General features: G+C 43.7%; 1 protein-coding gene across 6 annotated transcripts in view; it reads right to left on the bottom strand.

Annotated features, from left to right (window-relative positions):
- LOC109906953 (glutamate receptor-interacting protein 2) overlaps positions 1-15,655 on the bottom strand; it is an 82,148-nt gene that overhangs the window by 30,399 nt on the left and 36,094 nt on the right. For all 6 annotated transcript variants that reach the window (XM_031793877.1, XM_031793878.1, XM_031793879.1 and 3 more), the window contains exons 7-9: positions 11,970-12,115; positions 9,106-9,253; positions 8,768-8,937 (exon numbers count right to left, since the gene is read on the bottom strand). In XM_031793877.1, the coding sequence (XP_031649737.1) occupies positions 8,768-8,937; positions 9,106-9,253; positions 11,970-12,115 (464 nt within the window). The remainder of the gene's footprint in view (positions 1-8,767; positions 8,938-9,105; positions 9,254-11,969; positions 12,116-15,655) is intronic.

The following is a 15,655-nucleotide window of genomic DNA, read 5'->3' as shown; positions in this document are numbered from 1 at the left end:
AACACTTCCTGATTTGTTTTCATTATCTTGAGTACATGCATTGGTTAGTGATACAGTCCAACTCCATTAGCTAATGGGGATCTCGCTAATGACTCCACAATATTTATTTTTCAAAACAACCATAAGAACCGTACACTAAAGCTAAGACGCCCACCACAGATAAGACAGCTACTGAAGATAAGAGTAAGCCACAGCATAGTTGTTCTATGCTCCTGAATCCTGCTTACAAGCAAAAATTAAAGCAGGACGCATCAGTGACTAAAGCAATAAAAAAAGTGATCAGATGAAGCAGATGCTGAGCTACGGGACTGTTTTGCTAGCACAGACTGGAATATATTCCGGGATTCCTCCGATGGCTTCATCAATAAGTGCATTGATGATGTCATCCACACAGTGACCGTGCGTACCCCAACCAGAAGCCATGGATTACAGGCAACATTTACACTGAGTTAAAGGCTAGAGCTGCCGCTTTCAAGGAGCGGGACTAACCCGGAAGCTTATAAGAAATCTATCCGCTATGCCCTCAGACGAACTATTAAACAGGCAAAGCATCAATATAGGACTAAGATCGAATCATACTTCACCGGCTCTGACGCTCGTCGGATGTGGCAGGGCTTGCAAGCCATTACAGACTACAAAGGGAAGCATCTGTAGACGAGCTAAACTACTTCAATGCTCGCTTTGAGGCAAATAACACTGAAACATGCATGGGAGCACCAGCTCTTCGGGAAGACTGTGTGATCATGGTCTCCGCAACCGATGTGAGTAAGACCTTTAAACAAGTCAACATTCACAAGGCCGCATGGCCAGATGGACTACCAGGATGTGTACTGCGAGCATTCACTGACCAGCTGACAAGAGTCTTCACTGACATTTTTAACCTCTCCCTATCGGAGTCTGTAATACCAACATGCTTTAAGCAGACCGCCTGTGCCCAAGAACACGAAGGTAATCTGCCTGAATGACTACTGACCCGTAGCACTTACGTCTGTAGCAATGAAGTGCTTTGAAAGGCTGGTCATGGCTCACATCAACACATTATCCCAGAAACCCTAGACCCACTCCAATTTGCTTTACCGCCCAACATATCCACAGATGATGCTCTCTCTATTGCACTCCACACTGCCCTTTCCCACCTGGACAAAAGGAACACCTACATGAGAATGCTATTTATTGACTACAGCTCAGCGTTCAACACCATAGTGCCCTCAAAGTTCATCAATAAGCTAAGGACCCTTGTACTAAACACCTCCCTCTGCAACTGGATCCTGGACTTCCTGACGGACTGCCCTCAGGTGGCAAGGTTAGGTAACAACACATCTGCCATGCTGATCCTCAACACAGGGGCCCCTTAGGGGTTCGTGCTCCGTCCCATCCTGTACTCCCTGTTCACTCATGACTGCAATGCCAGGCACGACTCCAACACCATCATTAAGTTTGCCGATGACGCAACAGTGGTAGTAGGCCCGATCACCAACAACGACGAGACAGCCTATAGGGAGGACGTCAGAGACCTGGCCGTGTGGTGCGAGGACAACCTCTCCCTCAATGTGATCAAGACAAAGGAGATGATTGTGGACTACAGGAAAAAGGAGGACCGAGCACACCCCCATTCTCATCGACGGGGCTGCAGTGGAGCAGGTTGAGAGCTTCAAGTTCCTTGGTGTCCACATCACCAACAAACAAACATGGTCCAAGCACACCAAGACAGTCGTGAAGAGAGCACAACAAAACCTATTCCCCCTCAAGAGACTGAAAAGATTTGGCAAGGGTCCTCAGATCCTCAAAAGAACTGCACCATCGAGAGCATCCTGACTAGTTGCATCACTGCCTGGAATGGCAACTTGGCATTCTCCCTCTGTAGTGCCTCCGAACGCAAGGCACTACAGAGGGTACTGCGTATGGCCCAGTACATCACTGGGGACAAGATTCCTGCCATTCAGGACCTCTATACCAGGCGGTGTCAGAGGAAGGCCCTAAAAATTGTCAAAGACTCCAGCCACCTTAGTCACAGACTGTTCTCTCTACGGCAAGCGGTACTGGAGCGCTAAGTCTAGGTCCAAGAGGCTTCTAAACAGCTTCTACCCCAAGCCATAAGACTCCTGAACATTTAATCAAATGGCTACCCAGACTATTTGCATTTCCCCACCTTTTAAACTGCTGGTACTCTCTGTTGTTATCATCTATGCATAGTCACTTTAATAACTCTACCTACATGTACATATTACCTCAACTAACCGGTGCCACTGCACATTGACTCTGTACCGGTACCCCCCTGGTCTTGCTATTGTCATTTTACTGCTGATCTTTAATTACTTGTTACTTTTATTTCTTATCCAATGCAACAACTGCATTGTTGGTTAGGGGCTCGTAGTAAGTAAGCATTTCACATAAAGGCCTACACCTATTGTATTCGACACATGTGATAGTTCATGTGATAGTTCTACCACACATCAGTTTCAGTGATCCCTTCCAGCTTCACATGCTACGAAACCACCTCAAACCGTTGGGCCAGATAAAAGCCTGGGAAAAAAACACGGCATGAACCATCCCAGAGAGGTGTGTGTTTGTGGGTGCGTAGCTTGCCACTATGAATAAGAGGCCGGCGGTCTACCCCAGGGCACAAGGCTTGCCTCCCAGCACTTTCCACACTCAGCGTGATTCACAGAATGTGGGAGGAGGCAGCAAACCCTCTGCAGTCCCTTTAAAGCAGCAGCAGTTAACAAAGGTGACCATGTAGGGGTGTGTTTATGCTGAAAACGCAGTTTATCTGGATTGTGTCTGCTGGGTAACAGACAGTGCCTTCAGAAAGTATGCACACCCCTAGACTTTTTCCACATTTTGAATTTGTAATTAATTCAATTGAGATATTGTGTCACTGGCCTACACACAATACCCTATCATGTTAATGTAGAATCATGTTTTCAGAATCTTTTTTACAAATTATTTAAAATAATAAGTTGCAGGGACTCACTCTGTGTGCAATAATAGTGTTTAATATTATTTTTGAATGACTACCTCATCTCTGTACCCCAAACATACAATTATCTGTAAAGCACCTCAGTCGAGCAGTGAATTTCAAACGAAGATACAACCCCAAAGACCAGGGAGGTTTTCCAATGTCTCGATAAAGAAGGTCACCTATCGGTAGATATTCTTTTTTAACAGCAGACTGAATATCTCAATTACACCTTGGATGATGTATCTATATACCCAGTCACTACAAAGATACAGGTGTCCTCCCTAACTCAGTTGCTGGTGAGGAAGGGATCAGCTCAGGGATTTCACCATGAGGCCAATGGTGACTTTAAAAACAGTTACAGAGTATAATGGCTGTGATAGGAGAAAACTGAGGATGGCTCAACAACATTGTACACTGCTCAAAAAAATAAAGGGAACACTAAAATAACACATCCTAGATCTGAATGAATGAAATATTTGTATTAAATACTTTTTTCTTTTCATAGTTGAATGTGCTGACAACAAAATCACACAAAAATTATCAATGGAAATCAAATGTATCAACCCATGGAGGTCTGGATTTGGAGTGACACAAAACCATACTACAGGCTGATCCAACTTTGATGTAATGTCCTTAAAACAAGAGGCTCAGTAGTGTGTGTGGCCTCCACGTGCCTGTATGACCTCCCTACAACGCCTGGGCATGCTCCTGATGAGGTGGCGGATGGTCTCCTGATCTCCTCCCAGACCTGGACTAAAGCATCCGCCAAGTCCTGGACAGTCTGTGGTGCAACGTGGCGTTGGTGGATGGAGTGAGACATGCTGTCCCAGATTTGCTCAATTGGATTCAGGTCTGGGGAATGGGCGGGCCAGTCCATAGCATCAATGCCTTCCTCTTGCAGGAACTGCTGACACACTCCAGCCACATGAGGTCTAGCATTGTCTTGCATTAGGAGGAACCCAGGGCCAACCGCACCAGCATATGGTCTCACAAGGGGTCTGAGGATCTCATCTCAGTACCTAATGGCAGTCAGGCTACCTCTGGCCACCCCACACCATGACTGACCCACCGCCAAACCGGTCATGCTGGAGGATGTTGCAGGCAGCAGAACATTCTCCAGACTGTCACGTCTGTCACATGTGCTCAGTGTGAACCTGCTTTCATCTGTGAAGAGCACAGGGCGCCAGTGGCGAATTTGCCAATCTTGGTGTTCTCTGGCAAATGCCAAATGTCATGCACGGTGTTGGGCTGTAAGCACAACCCCCACCTGTGGACGTCGGGCCCTCATACCACCCTCATGGAGTCTGTTTCTGACCGTTTGAGCAGACACATGCACATTTGGCCTGCTGGAGGTCATTTTGCAGGGCTCTGGCAGTGCTCCTCCTGCTCCTCCTTGCACAAAGGCGGAGGTAGCGGTCCTGCTGCTGGGTTGTTGCCCTCCTACGGCCTCCTCCACGTCTCCTGATGTACTGGCCTGTCTCCTGGTAGCGCCTCCATGCTCTGGACACTACGCTGACAGACACAGCAAACCTTCTTGCCACAGCTCGCATTGATGTGCCATCCTGGATGAGCTGCACTACCTGAGCCACTTGTGTGGGTTGTAGACTCCGTCTCATGCTACCACTAGAGTGAAAGCACCGCCAGCATTCAAAAGTGACCAAAACATCAGCCAGGAGGCATAGAAACTGAGAAGTGGGCTGTGGTTATCACCTGCAGAACCACTCCTTTATTGGGGGTGTCTTGCTAATTGCCTATAATTTCCACCTGTTGTCTATTCCATTTGCACAACAGCATGTGACATTTATTGTCAATCAGTGATGCTTCCTAAGTGGACAGTTTGATTTCACAGAAGTGTGATTGACTTGGAATTACATTGTGTTGTTTAAGCGTTACCTTTATTTTTTTGAGCAGTGTAGTTACTCCACAATACTAACCTAAATGACAGTAAAAAGAAGGACGCCTGTACAGAATAAAAATATTCCACAACATCCATCCTGTTTGCAATAAGGCAATAAAGTGAAACTGCTAAATATTTTGCAAGGCAATGAACTATATGTTCTGAATACAAAGCATTATGTTGGAGGCAAATCCAACAACATGTCACTGAGTACCACTCTTCATACACTACAAAAGTATGTGGACACCCCTTCAAATTAGTGGATTCAGCTATTTCAGCCACATGTATAAAACCAAGCACACAACCATGCAATGTCTAAACACAAACATCGGCAGTAGAATGGCCTGTAGTAAAGAGCTCAGTGATTTTCAATGTGGCACCATCATAGGATGCCACCTTTCCAACAAGTCACTTCGTCAAACTTCTGCCCTAGAGCTGCCCCAGTCAACTGTAAGTGCTGTTATTATGAAGTGTGAACGTCTAGGAGAAACAACGGCTCAGCCGCAAAGTGGTAGACCACACAAGCTCACAGAACGGGACCACTGAGTGCTGAAACGTGTAGCCTGTAAAAACTGTCTGTCCTCGGTTACAACAATCACTACCGAGTTACAAATTGCCTCATGGAGCAACATCAGCACAAGAACTGTTCGTTGGGAGCATCTTGAAAAGGGTTTCCATGGCCGAGCAGCCACACACAAGTCTAAGATCACCATTCGCAATGCCAAGCGTCAGCTGGAGTGGTGTAAAGGTCATCACCATTGGACTCTGGAGCAGTAGAGACTCCTTCTCTGGAGTAATGAATCGCGCTTCACCATCTGGCAGTCCGATGGACGAATCTTGGTTTGGCAGATGCCAGAAAAACTCTACCTACCCCAATGCATAGTGCCAACTTTAAAGTTTTGTGGAGGGAGGAATAATGGTCTGGGGCTTTTTTTCATGGTTCGGGCTAGGCACCTTAGTTCCAGTGAAGGGAAATCTTAGCACTACAGCATACAATGACATTCTAGACGATTCTATGCTTCCAACATTGTGGCATCAGTTTGGGGAAGGCCTTTTCCTGTTTCAGCATGACAATGCCACCATGCACAAAGCGAGGTCCATAGAGAAATAGTTTGTCGAGATCAGTGTGGAAGAACTTGACTGGCCTGCACAGAGCCCTGACCTCAACCCCATCGAAAACCTTTGGGATCAATTGGAACACCGACTGCGAGCCAGGCCTAATCGTCCAACATCAGTGCCAGACTTCGCTAATACGCTTGTGGCTACGGGAAGCAAGTCCCCGTAGAAATGTTCCAACATCTAGTGGAAAACCTTCTTAATAGAAGAAAAGGGGGACCAACTCCCTATTATGATTTTGGAATAAGATGTTTGACGAGTAAGTGTCCACATACCATGTAGTTTATTTTCAAGAATGGTGGCGTCTGCATCATGTTATGGGTATGCTGGTCATCGGCAAGGAATAGGGAATTTTTTTTGATAAAAATAAACTGAATAAAGCTAAGCACCGGCAAAATCCTACAGGAAAACAGGGTTCAGTCTGCTTTCCAACAGACACTGGGAGACAAATTCACCTTGCAGCAGGACAATAACCTAAAACACAAGGCCAAATATACACTGATTTACTTTTCAAGATGACACTGAATCTTCCCGAGTGGTCTAGTTACAGTTTTGACTAAAATTGGCTTAAAAATCTATGGCAAAAACTTGAAAATGGCTGACTAGCAATGATCAACAACCAACTTGACAGAGATTGAAGAATGAAAAAAATAATCAATGTGCAAATACTGTAAAATCCAGGTGTGCAAGTATTTTAAGAGACTTACCCAGAAAGACTCACTTCCAAATGTGATTCTTACATGTATTGACTCAGGGGGGTGAATACTAACAGTACCAGTCAAAAGTTTGGACACTCCTCCTCATTCATTTTTCTTTATTTTTTACTATTTTCTACATTGTAGAATAATAGTGAAGATATCAAAACTATGAAATAACACGGAATCATGGAATCATATGGAATCATGTTGTAACTAAAAAAGTGTTAAACAAATCCAAATATATTTGAGCTTCTTCAAAGTCACCACCCTTTGGCTTGATGACAGCTTTGCACACACTTGGCATTATCTCAACCAGCTTCATGAGGTAGTCACCTGGAATGCTTTTACAACAGTCTTGAAGGACTACCCACATATGCTGAGCACTTGCTGCTTTTCCTTCACTCTCCGGTCCAACATATCCCAAATATTCTCACTTGGGTTGAGGTCGGGTGATTGTGGAGGGCAGGTCATCTGATGCAACACTCAATGACTCTCCTTCTTTGAAAAACAGCCCTTACAGAGTATGTATGTATGTTTTGGGTTATTGTTCTTTTGAAAAACAAATGATTTTTTATTTTTTTATTTTACCTTTATTTAACCAGGCAAGTCAGTTAAGAACACATTCTTATTTTCAATGACGGCCTGGGAACAGTGGGTTAACTGCCTGTTCAGGGGCAGAATGACAGATTTGTACCTCGCTCTAACCACTAGGCTACGCTGCCGCCCCATGATAGTCCCACTAAGAACAAACCAGACTACGTATTGGGACTACGTATCGCTGCAGAATGCTGTGGTAGCCATACTGGTTAAGTATGCATTGAATTCTAAATGAATCACTGACAGTGTCACCAGCAAAGCACACCACAGCATCACACCTCCACCTCCATGCTTCACAGTGGGAATCACACATGCGGAGATCATTCGACATGGCGGTTGGAACCAAACATCTCAAATTTGAACAGATTTCCACCGGTCTAATGTTCATTGCTTATGTTTCTTGGCCCAAGCAAGTCTCTTCTTCTTATTGGTGTCCTTTAGTAGTGGTTTCTTGGCAGCAATTCGAACATGAAGGCCTGATTCACGCAGTCTCCCCTGAACAGTTGATGTTGAGATGTGTCTGTTACTTGAACTCTGGGAAGCTCTGGGATTTATTTGGGCTGCAATTTGAAGTGCAGTTAATTGCAGATTTCTGAGGCTGGTAACTAATGAACTTATCCTCTGCAGCAGAGGGAACTCTGGGTCTTCCTTTCCTGTGGCGGTCCTCATCAGAGCCATTTTCATCATGGTGCTGGATGGTTTTTGCAACTGTACTTGAAGAAACTTTCAAAGTTCTTGACATTTTCCGTATTGACTGACCTTCATGTCTTAAAGTAATGAGGAACTGTTGTTTCTCTTTGCTTATTTTAGCTGTTCTTGACATAATATGGACATAAGGGCTATCTTCTGTATACCAAAGCTACCTTGTCACAACACAACTGATTGGCTCAAACACATTAAGAAGGAAAGAAACTCCATAAATGAACTTTTAACAAGGTACACCTGTTAATTGAAATGCATTCCAGGTGATACCTCATGAAGCTGGTTGAGAAAATGCCAAGAGTGTGCAAAGCTCTAATTAAGGCAAAGGGTGGCTAATTTGAAGAATCTCAAATATAAAATATATTTGGATTTAACACTTTTTTGGTTACAAAATTATTCAATATGTGTTATTTCATAGTTTTGATGTCCTCACTATTATTCTACAATGTAGAAAATAGCAAACAATAAAAAAAAACGTTGAAGGAGGAGAAGTGTCCAAACTTTTGACTGGTACTGTATGTGACTTAGATATTTCTGTATTTAATTTTCAATACATTTGTAAAAATATCTAAAATCATGTTTTCACTTTGTCATTATGGGGTAAAAAAAATATTTAAAAAAATCTACTCCATTTTGAAGTCATTCTATAACAACAAAATATGGAATAAGTTAAGGGGTACTTTCTGAAGCCATTGTACATAGAAAACTACCTAAACATTACATAAACAAAGTCCTGTGAGGAGCGGACGCCTTGAAGTGTGTTGGGATATGGCTCAAGTCCTCTGATAGACTGACCTGTGTCTTGGGGTCTCATGGGAAGTCTGCTCTGATTGGCTGGAAGGATCTCCAATTTGACAATGTCAGAGGTTTGGGCCAATAGCTGCGTGGCCTCCATCAGGGAACAGTGCTCAGTGCTGGTCCCGTCTATAGACAGAATGAGATCACCTATATGCAATGCCCCACACCTGAGAGAAAGAGGGGGTAAGAAAGGGACAGACAGAGAGGGATTTGAAAGGAGAAAAGCTTATCACATTTATTCTAAAGCTTCTCAATTGTCGTGCAAAATACAGTATGGTCTCTTTGGTACTCAAGTAAAAAGTGAGACATTGTTTGTGACAGGTGGCTTGCCTCACCTTTCCACCACACTGGCTTGTTTGATCTTGTCGATGACGATGACCTGTTTGTTCTTGTACACAGCAGTAGCTAGGCTAACACCCAGGCTGGCTGCAGGACACTTCACTATCTCCACCAGTAGGGGGCCAGAGGCCTGCTGCACTGACTCTGAGAGACACAGACATACACAACATTAGGGGGGAACATCCATAGTACTGTAACGAATTGACGAGGTCGCTTGGTGTTGGGTTAAGGTTGCGACAGTATAAAGTGATGAAATCCGTGTCTGAGTACTTAGGACATATTGGAAATGTGAGCAAGACAATGGAGCTGATCGTGGATTACAGGAAAAGGCGGGCCGAACAGGCCCTCATTAACATGGACGGGCTGTAGTAGAGTAGGCCGAGAGTTTCAAGTTCCTTGGTGTTCACATCACCAACAAATGATCATGGTCCAAACATACCAAGACAGTCGGGAAGAGGGTACGACAAAACCTTTCCCCCCTCAGGAGACTGAAAAGATTTGGCATGGGTCCCCAGATCTTCAAAATGTTCTACAGCTGCACCATCAAGAGCATCCTGACCGGTTGCATCACTGCCTGGTATGGCAACTGCTCGGCATCGGTAAAGCACTAAAGAGGGTAGTGCGAAATGCCCAGTACATCACTGGGGCCAAGCTTCCTGCCATCCAGGACCTACACAATAGATGGTGTCAGAGGAAAGCCCTTACAATTGTCAGAGACTCCACTCACCCAAGTTATAGACTGTTCTCTCTGCTACCGCACTGCAAATGGTAACAGAGCTCCATGTCTAGGACCAAAAGGCTCCTCAACAGAAAGAAAGGAGGACTCTTCATATAATTGATACCTTTATTAGTATGGCATGTTCAATAGGCTCCTCAACAGCTTCTACCCCCAAGTCATAAGACTGCTGAACAATTAATAAAATCGCCACCGGCCAATTTACATTGACACACACCCCTCCCCCTCCTTTTTTTTTACACTGCTGCTACCTACTGTTTATTATCTATGCACCCCCACCAACATGTACAAATTACCTCAACTAACCTGTACCCCTGCACAATGACTCTGTACCGGTGCCCCTTGTATAGAGCCTCGTTATTGTTATTCTTATTGTGTTACCTTTTATTATACATTTTATTTTAGTCTACTTGGTAAATATTTTCTTAACTCTTTTGAACTGCACTGTTGGTTAAGGGCTTGTAAGTAAGCATTTCATGGCAAAGTCTACACATGTTGTGTTCGGCACATGTGACAAATCAAGTTTGATTTGATACACATTTATTTTCTCTTATGGTGGAAAAATGCAAGATGATGTTATAATAGTTTAATTGCATCAAATGGTTGTTTTACGCAAATGAATAGAGGATTCTTATAACTATTGTGTGTGTGTTCTACTGAGGATGGGCCTCTGGGAAATAACACTGACAGGAGATTTACAATGTCTTTTGGGTGATAAAACCTAAAGAACATTCCAGAGCATGAGTTAATGTTTCTGTTCTATATCGTACCAGGGAGACATGGCTCCAGTATGGAGTTGTGGGCCCAGACACTGGTCTCTACTGTACACAATGAAAATTGTTGATACAGCAGATACTGTCTGCTATGAATTATAGGTGCCTTTCATACAAATCTTAACCTTGTGACCCATTCTATACATCTGTTTGTCATGTAGATTGAAAAGGGTGTGTCTTTGCTATAAAATACCTGCCATCATTAACGTAGAGCAGTCAATCAATTAACTTTATATGTGTGTGTTGTTTTGACCTGCTCCCTTATTAATAAGTGAATAAATATTTAGTTTAAGCATAACTCTGACTTGTGTGATAAGTTTGTCTGTCCTCATTTGATAGTAAAGAAAATAATCACCACACTCTTCATTATCTCCTCTCTCTAAACTGAAGAACCCATTATTTATTTCTGAGGGCATTTGGTTTGATAATGATGCTCTCCAAATATATTTGAAACAAGGATATTCCCTTTCACCTCAACCCACCTCACTTAACTCTCAACTAGGGCAGTACAGAGGTCAATCTGTCTCAGCTGATGGCATATGAGACAACCTATCCAGTGATACAGAGAATCGACAGAGCTAGGGGCTTGCAGGGCAACGGAAACGTCCGCTTGTCTGAGACCTTGTATGGGACTTGCGTACAACCTTGTCCTGCCTGGGGAGTGTCATCATGCCTGGGAAGTGTCATCGTACCAGAGGAGTGTCCCAGACCCGGGCTGACTAACCCAGGCATGACTGTCACTGACTTATAGCTGTACTGAGGGGCATGTGCTGCTTGCCAGATGAAGGTAGTAAATTCATTTTCATATTGGAGGAGAACAGACTGAAGGGCTATTTGACCTTTGACCTCACCAAACGGATGCAATCTCTGTCCTCAACATTCTGTATCCTTCCGAGGGGCTCGCTCTAAAGCAAGAACGTCTGTCTGTCTGTCTCCGAAAGCACTAGTGTTAATTAGGACTAATTCAGGTATATGAAAGCCCAGATCTCCGTTTGCTTTTTAACTTAATTAAGAAGAATAAAATAATTAGATGCAACCCACAAAATGTATATATATTTTTTAAATCACCTTAAACCTCCGGATGGTTTGTCTGTATACTTCCATACAATATAGAGTAGACTTCTATATTGGAATTATTAAAGTATATTTATCGATTGTATGTATGTACCTGCTGTACCATTCCTACTCGTGTTTTTGGAGCTGTGTGAATCCTGGGGTTGCGTCTTGCGCAGACAACACTCTAATACATTCTTGTGGAACTGACACGTTATTTACCCTCAGAGTGATGTTGCCCGGCCTGGGCTGCCGTATTCTCACATATCCCCCCTCTGCCAGGCATGTGTGTGCTCACCCATGAGGGAGACATCATACTCAATCAGGAACAGGGCTTCCTGGCTACACTGCATCAGCATAGTCAGAGCGTCAGCATGCTTCTCTCGGTGTAAGGGCTTCCCGCCTATGCTCAGCACACGGTCACCAGCCTTCAGTGTGCCCTCTCTGGTAAAGAGATGGGGGGGGGGCATTGAAAAAAGAGAGAAAGGAGAGAGAGGAGAGAGAAAGTGTAAATGTAAAGGAGGGCAGTGAATATAGGCACTCAGTCCACACAGGCACATCAGATGGCCATCTTTATGTTTGCTGTCTCTGGGGGAAAAAATTACAATTTCAAAAGGAAAGAAAGGGGAAGAAGGGGGTGTTTTGTACTCTCTCTGGTAAAAGAGAGATTCTATCTCTGGCCTTTCAGGAAATGAACAAACATAATTAATATCAATATATTCTCTTATGGTGTACACTATACTCACCATGTCACTGCTTGCTATACAAAAGTCATGTTGCCCTCAATATTCTGAGAAATCTTGGAACAGTGCAGTACAGCATTCAGTTAGCTAGCCCCTAGCCTTAGGATGAAGCTTGCCCTTTATACTGTGAATGTGGATTTAACATTAATGCATGACTACTGCATTTCCATAGGTCTTTGAGGCAACGTGCATCCCTACATCTTTTCAATAGCATTTGCATTGAAACAAATGGCAAAGGAGCAAACCAGGGTCAGCAAGCTATAAAGATTGCATACAGATCCATACACTGACTGAAATCAAGGCACTCCAGAGCATTTTAAATCACTTACTCAGTGTTATTTCTAGGCATAAGTAAGTCAGTCAGGGTCTCAACTCACTGTTAGTTCGGATAGTAGAATATACAATGTGCAATTTTGAAATTTGGTAATAAATCAGCAGTTTTCCTATTGGTATGTCAGTCACTGACAGGCATTCAATTAGCCCATGTCAGCTAACATTTTATAGATTGCATGACCAAATTACTGACTGGAAGGCAAGGCACTGGCACAGGGGCCCCGACCTCCGGGGGGCCCCATTGATTTTGTTCGTCACGCTCACTCATATCATATGAACATGGCGTAAGTCATGGCAAAATGTGTAGAATTGCAGGAAATTTGCTTTAAAACAAACATTTCCTCTCAATCCCATGGCAAAATGTTTAGAACTGCAGGAACATTTGCTTTAAACTGCAATTTCTTCTCTCAACTCCAAATTAAAAGATGGTGCTGCAGTGGATAACGGCCGTTTCATGAGCTCCTGACCAATTCTGCTATTTTGTGTTAATTTATGCTGATCTTAGCATTTTTACATAATGTCTCCGCCATCTTTTCCTATGATCGAAAAAAGCTTTTGGACATCAGAACAGCGATCACTAATCTTGATTTGGATGAAGAGCTCTACTACAACAAGTCACAGCTTTCCTGTTTATGCCGGACCAGACCCTAATTAATGGGACTGGAAAGAGGAAGCGGCGCCGAAAAAGAGGCAGGCTGCCTCCTAACGAGTTTATGTCTGCGCACAAATAGACCGCCATTGCCCTCTGTTCTGCTGGGGAATGTGAAGTTACTGGAGAACAAACTGGATGAACTCCGTTCGAGACTATCCTATCAACAGGACCTGAAGAACTGTAATATTCTATGCTTCTCAGAGTCTTGGCTGAACAAGGACATGGATAATGTATATCTTGCGTGTTTCTATATGCATCGTCTAGACTGGGTGGCAACCTTGGGTAAAAACTCAAACAGGAGGAACCAGTGTGGTTCAGTATGGAAATGGACAGATAAAGCAGATGTTAAGTTACAGGACAGTTTCACTAGCACAGACTGGAATATGTTCCGTGAGTCACCGGCTTCATACAGTAACTGCATCGACAACGTCGTCCCCACAGTGACCATACGTACATAACCCAACCACAAGCCTTGGATTACAGGCAACATCTGCACTGAGCTAAAGGCTAGAGCTGCCTCTTTCAAAGAGCGGGACACTAATCTGGACGCTTATAAGAAATCGCGCTACGACGAGCCATCAAAACAGGCAAAGCGTCAATACAGGACTAAGATTAAATCCTACTACACCGGCTCTGATTCTCGTCGGATGTGGCATGGCTTGCAAACTACCACAGATTACAAAGGGAAACCCAGCTGCGAGCCTACCAGACAAGCTAAATACCTATGCTCACTTCGAGGCAAACACTGAATCATGCATGAGATCACCAGCTGTTCCGACGACTATGTGATCTCGCTCTTCGTAGCTGATATGAGTAAGACCTTTAAATAGGTTAACATTCACAAGGCCGCAGGGCCAGACGGATTACCAGGATGCGTACTCAAAGCATGCGCTTTGAGCATGCGCATGATCAAGGACATCAACCACCCGAGCCACTGCCTGTTCACCCCGCTATTATCCAGAAGGCGAGGTCAGTACAGGTGCATCAAAGCTGGGACCGAGAGACTGAAAAACAGCTTCTATCTCAAGGCCATCAGACTGCTAAATAGCCATCTCCAGCACATCAGAGGCTGCTGCCTGTAGACATAGATTAGGAATCACTGGACACTTTATAGAAATGAAACACGAGCCACTTTAATAATGTCTCTGTATCTAGCATTACTCATCTCATATGTATAAACTGTACTCTATACTATGCCACTGTATCTTAGTCCAATGCCGCTCTGACATACTTGTATATACATATATTCTTAATCCATTCCTTAATTAGATTTACGTTTATTTTGGGTAGAAGTTGTAAAACTGTTAGATATTACTTGATAGATATTACTGCACTGTCGGAGCAAGAAGCACAAGCATTTCACTACACCCGCAGTAGCATCTGTTATCTGCCAATAACATTTCATTTGATCAGCTTCTTCACTGACATTTTCCACCTCTCCCTGATCCCAGTCTGTAATACATATAGTACATGTTTGAACATAATAAAATAATAAATATAAATAAAATAATAATAATAAAATATAAAAAAATAAAAATCCAAACGTTTCAAGCAGACTACCATAGTCCCTGTGCCCAAGAAGGTAAGGTAACCTGTCTAAATGACTATCGCCCCATAGCACTCACATATGTAGCCATGAAATGCTTTTAAAGGCTGGTCATGGCTCACATCAACACCATCATTAAGTAAGATCAGAGACCTGGCAGTGTGGTGCCAGGACAACAACCTTTCCCTCAACTTCAGCAAGACAAAGGAGCTGATAGTGGACTACAGGTAACGGCGGGCTGAGCACGCCCCCATCCAGATCGGTGGGTTTGTTGTGGAGCGGGTCGAGAGCGTTCCTCATGTCCACATGACTAAGGATTTTTATTTTATTATAAAACAAATTATTATTATTATTGTATTGAATATCCGAAACATACAATGTTGTTGCAGTGAAGACGCTCAACAACTACAACACACCAGTCATCCAACAGACTCCCATTCAGAGTGACACACAGAAGCATCCAGGGTCAATGCCCTGCTCAAGGACATGTTGACAGATCTCCCACCAGGCCAAAAAACATGAACCAGAACCCTCCAAGATCCCCCACAGTTCCCTAATAGCTGCCTCTCAACCATTCGAGACGCCTCCCACAGTCCACCACCCCCCAAAAAGAAAAAGAAAAATACAATTAATTCCATTCTCCACCCCAAGAACCCTACAAAGCACCAACAACCAAGAAAAAGACAGAAGAAAACAGCAAACAACAAAAG

The sequence above is a fragment of the Oncorhynchus kisutch genome, linkage group LG17 (assembly GCF_002021735.2).
Source record: "Oncorhynchus kisutch isolate 150728-3 linkage group LG17, Okis_V2, whole genome shotgun sequence".
Lineage (NCBI taxonomy): Eukaryota > Metazoa > Chordata > Actinopteri > Salmoniformes > Salmonidae > Oncorhynchus > Oncorhynchus kisutch.
The sequence above is the reverse complement of the archived record's forward strand: the minus strand, read 5'-3'. Positions and strand labels throughout refer to the sequence as shown.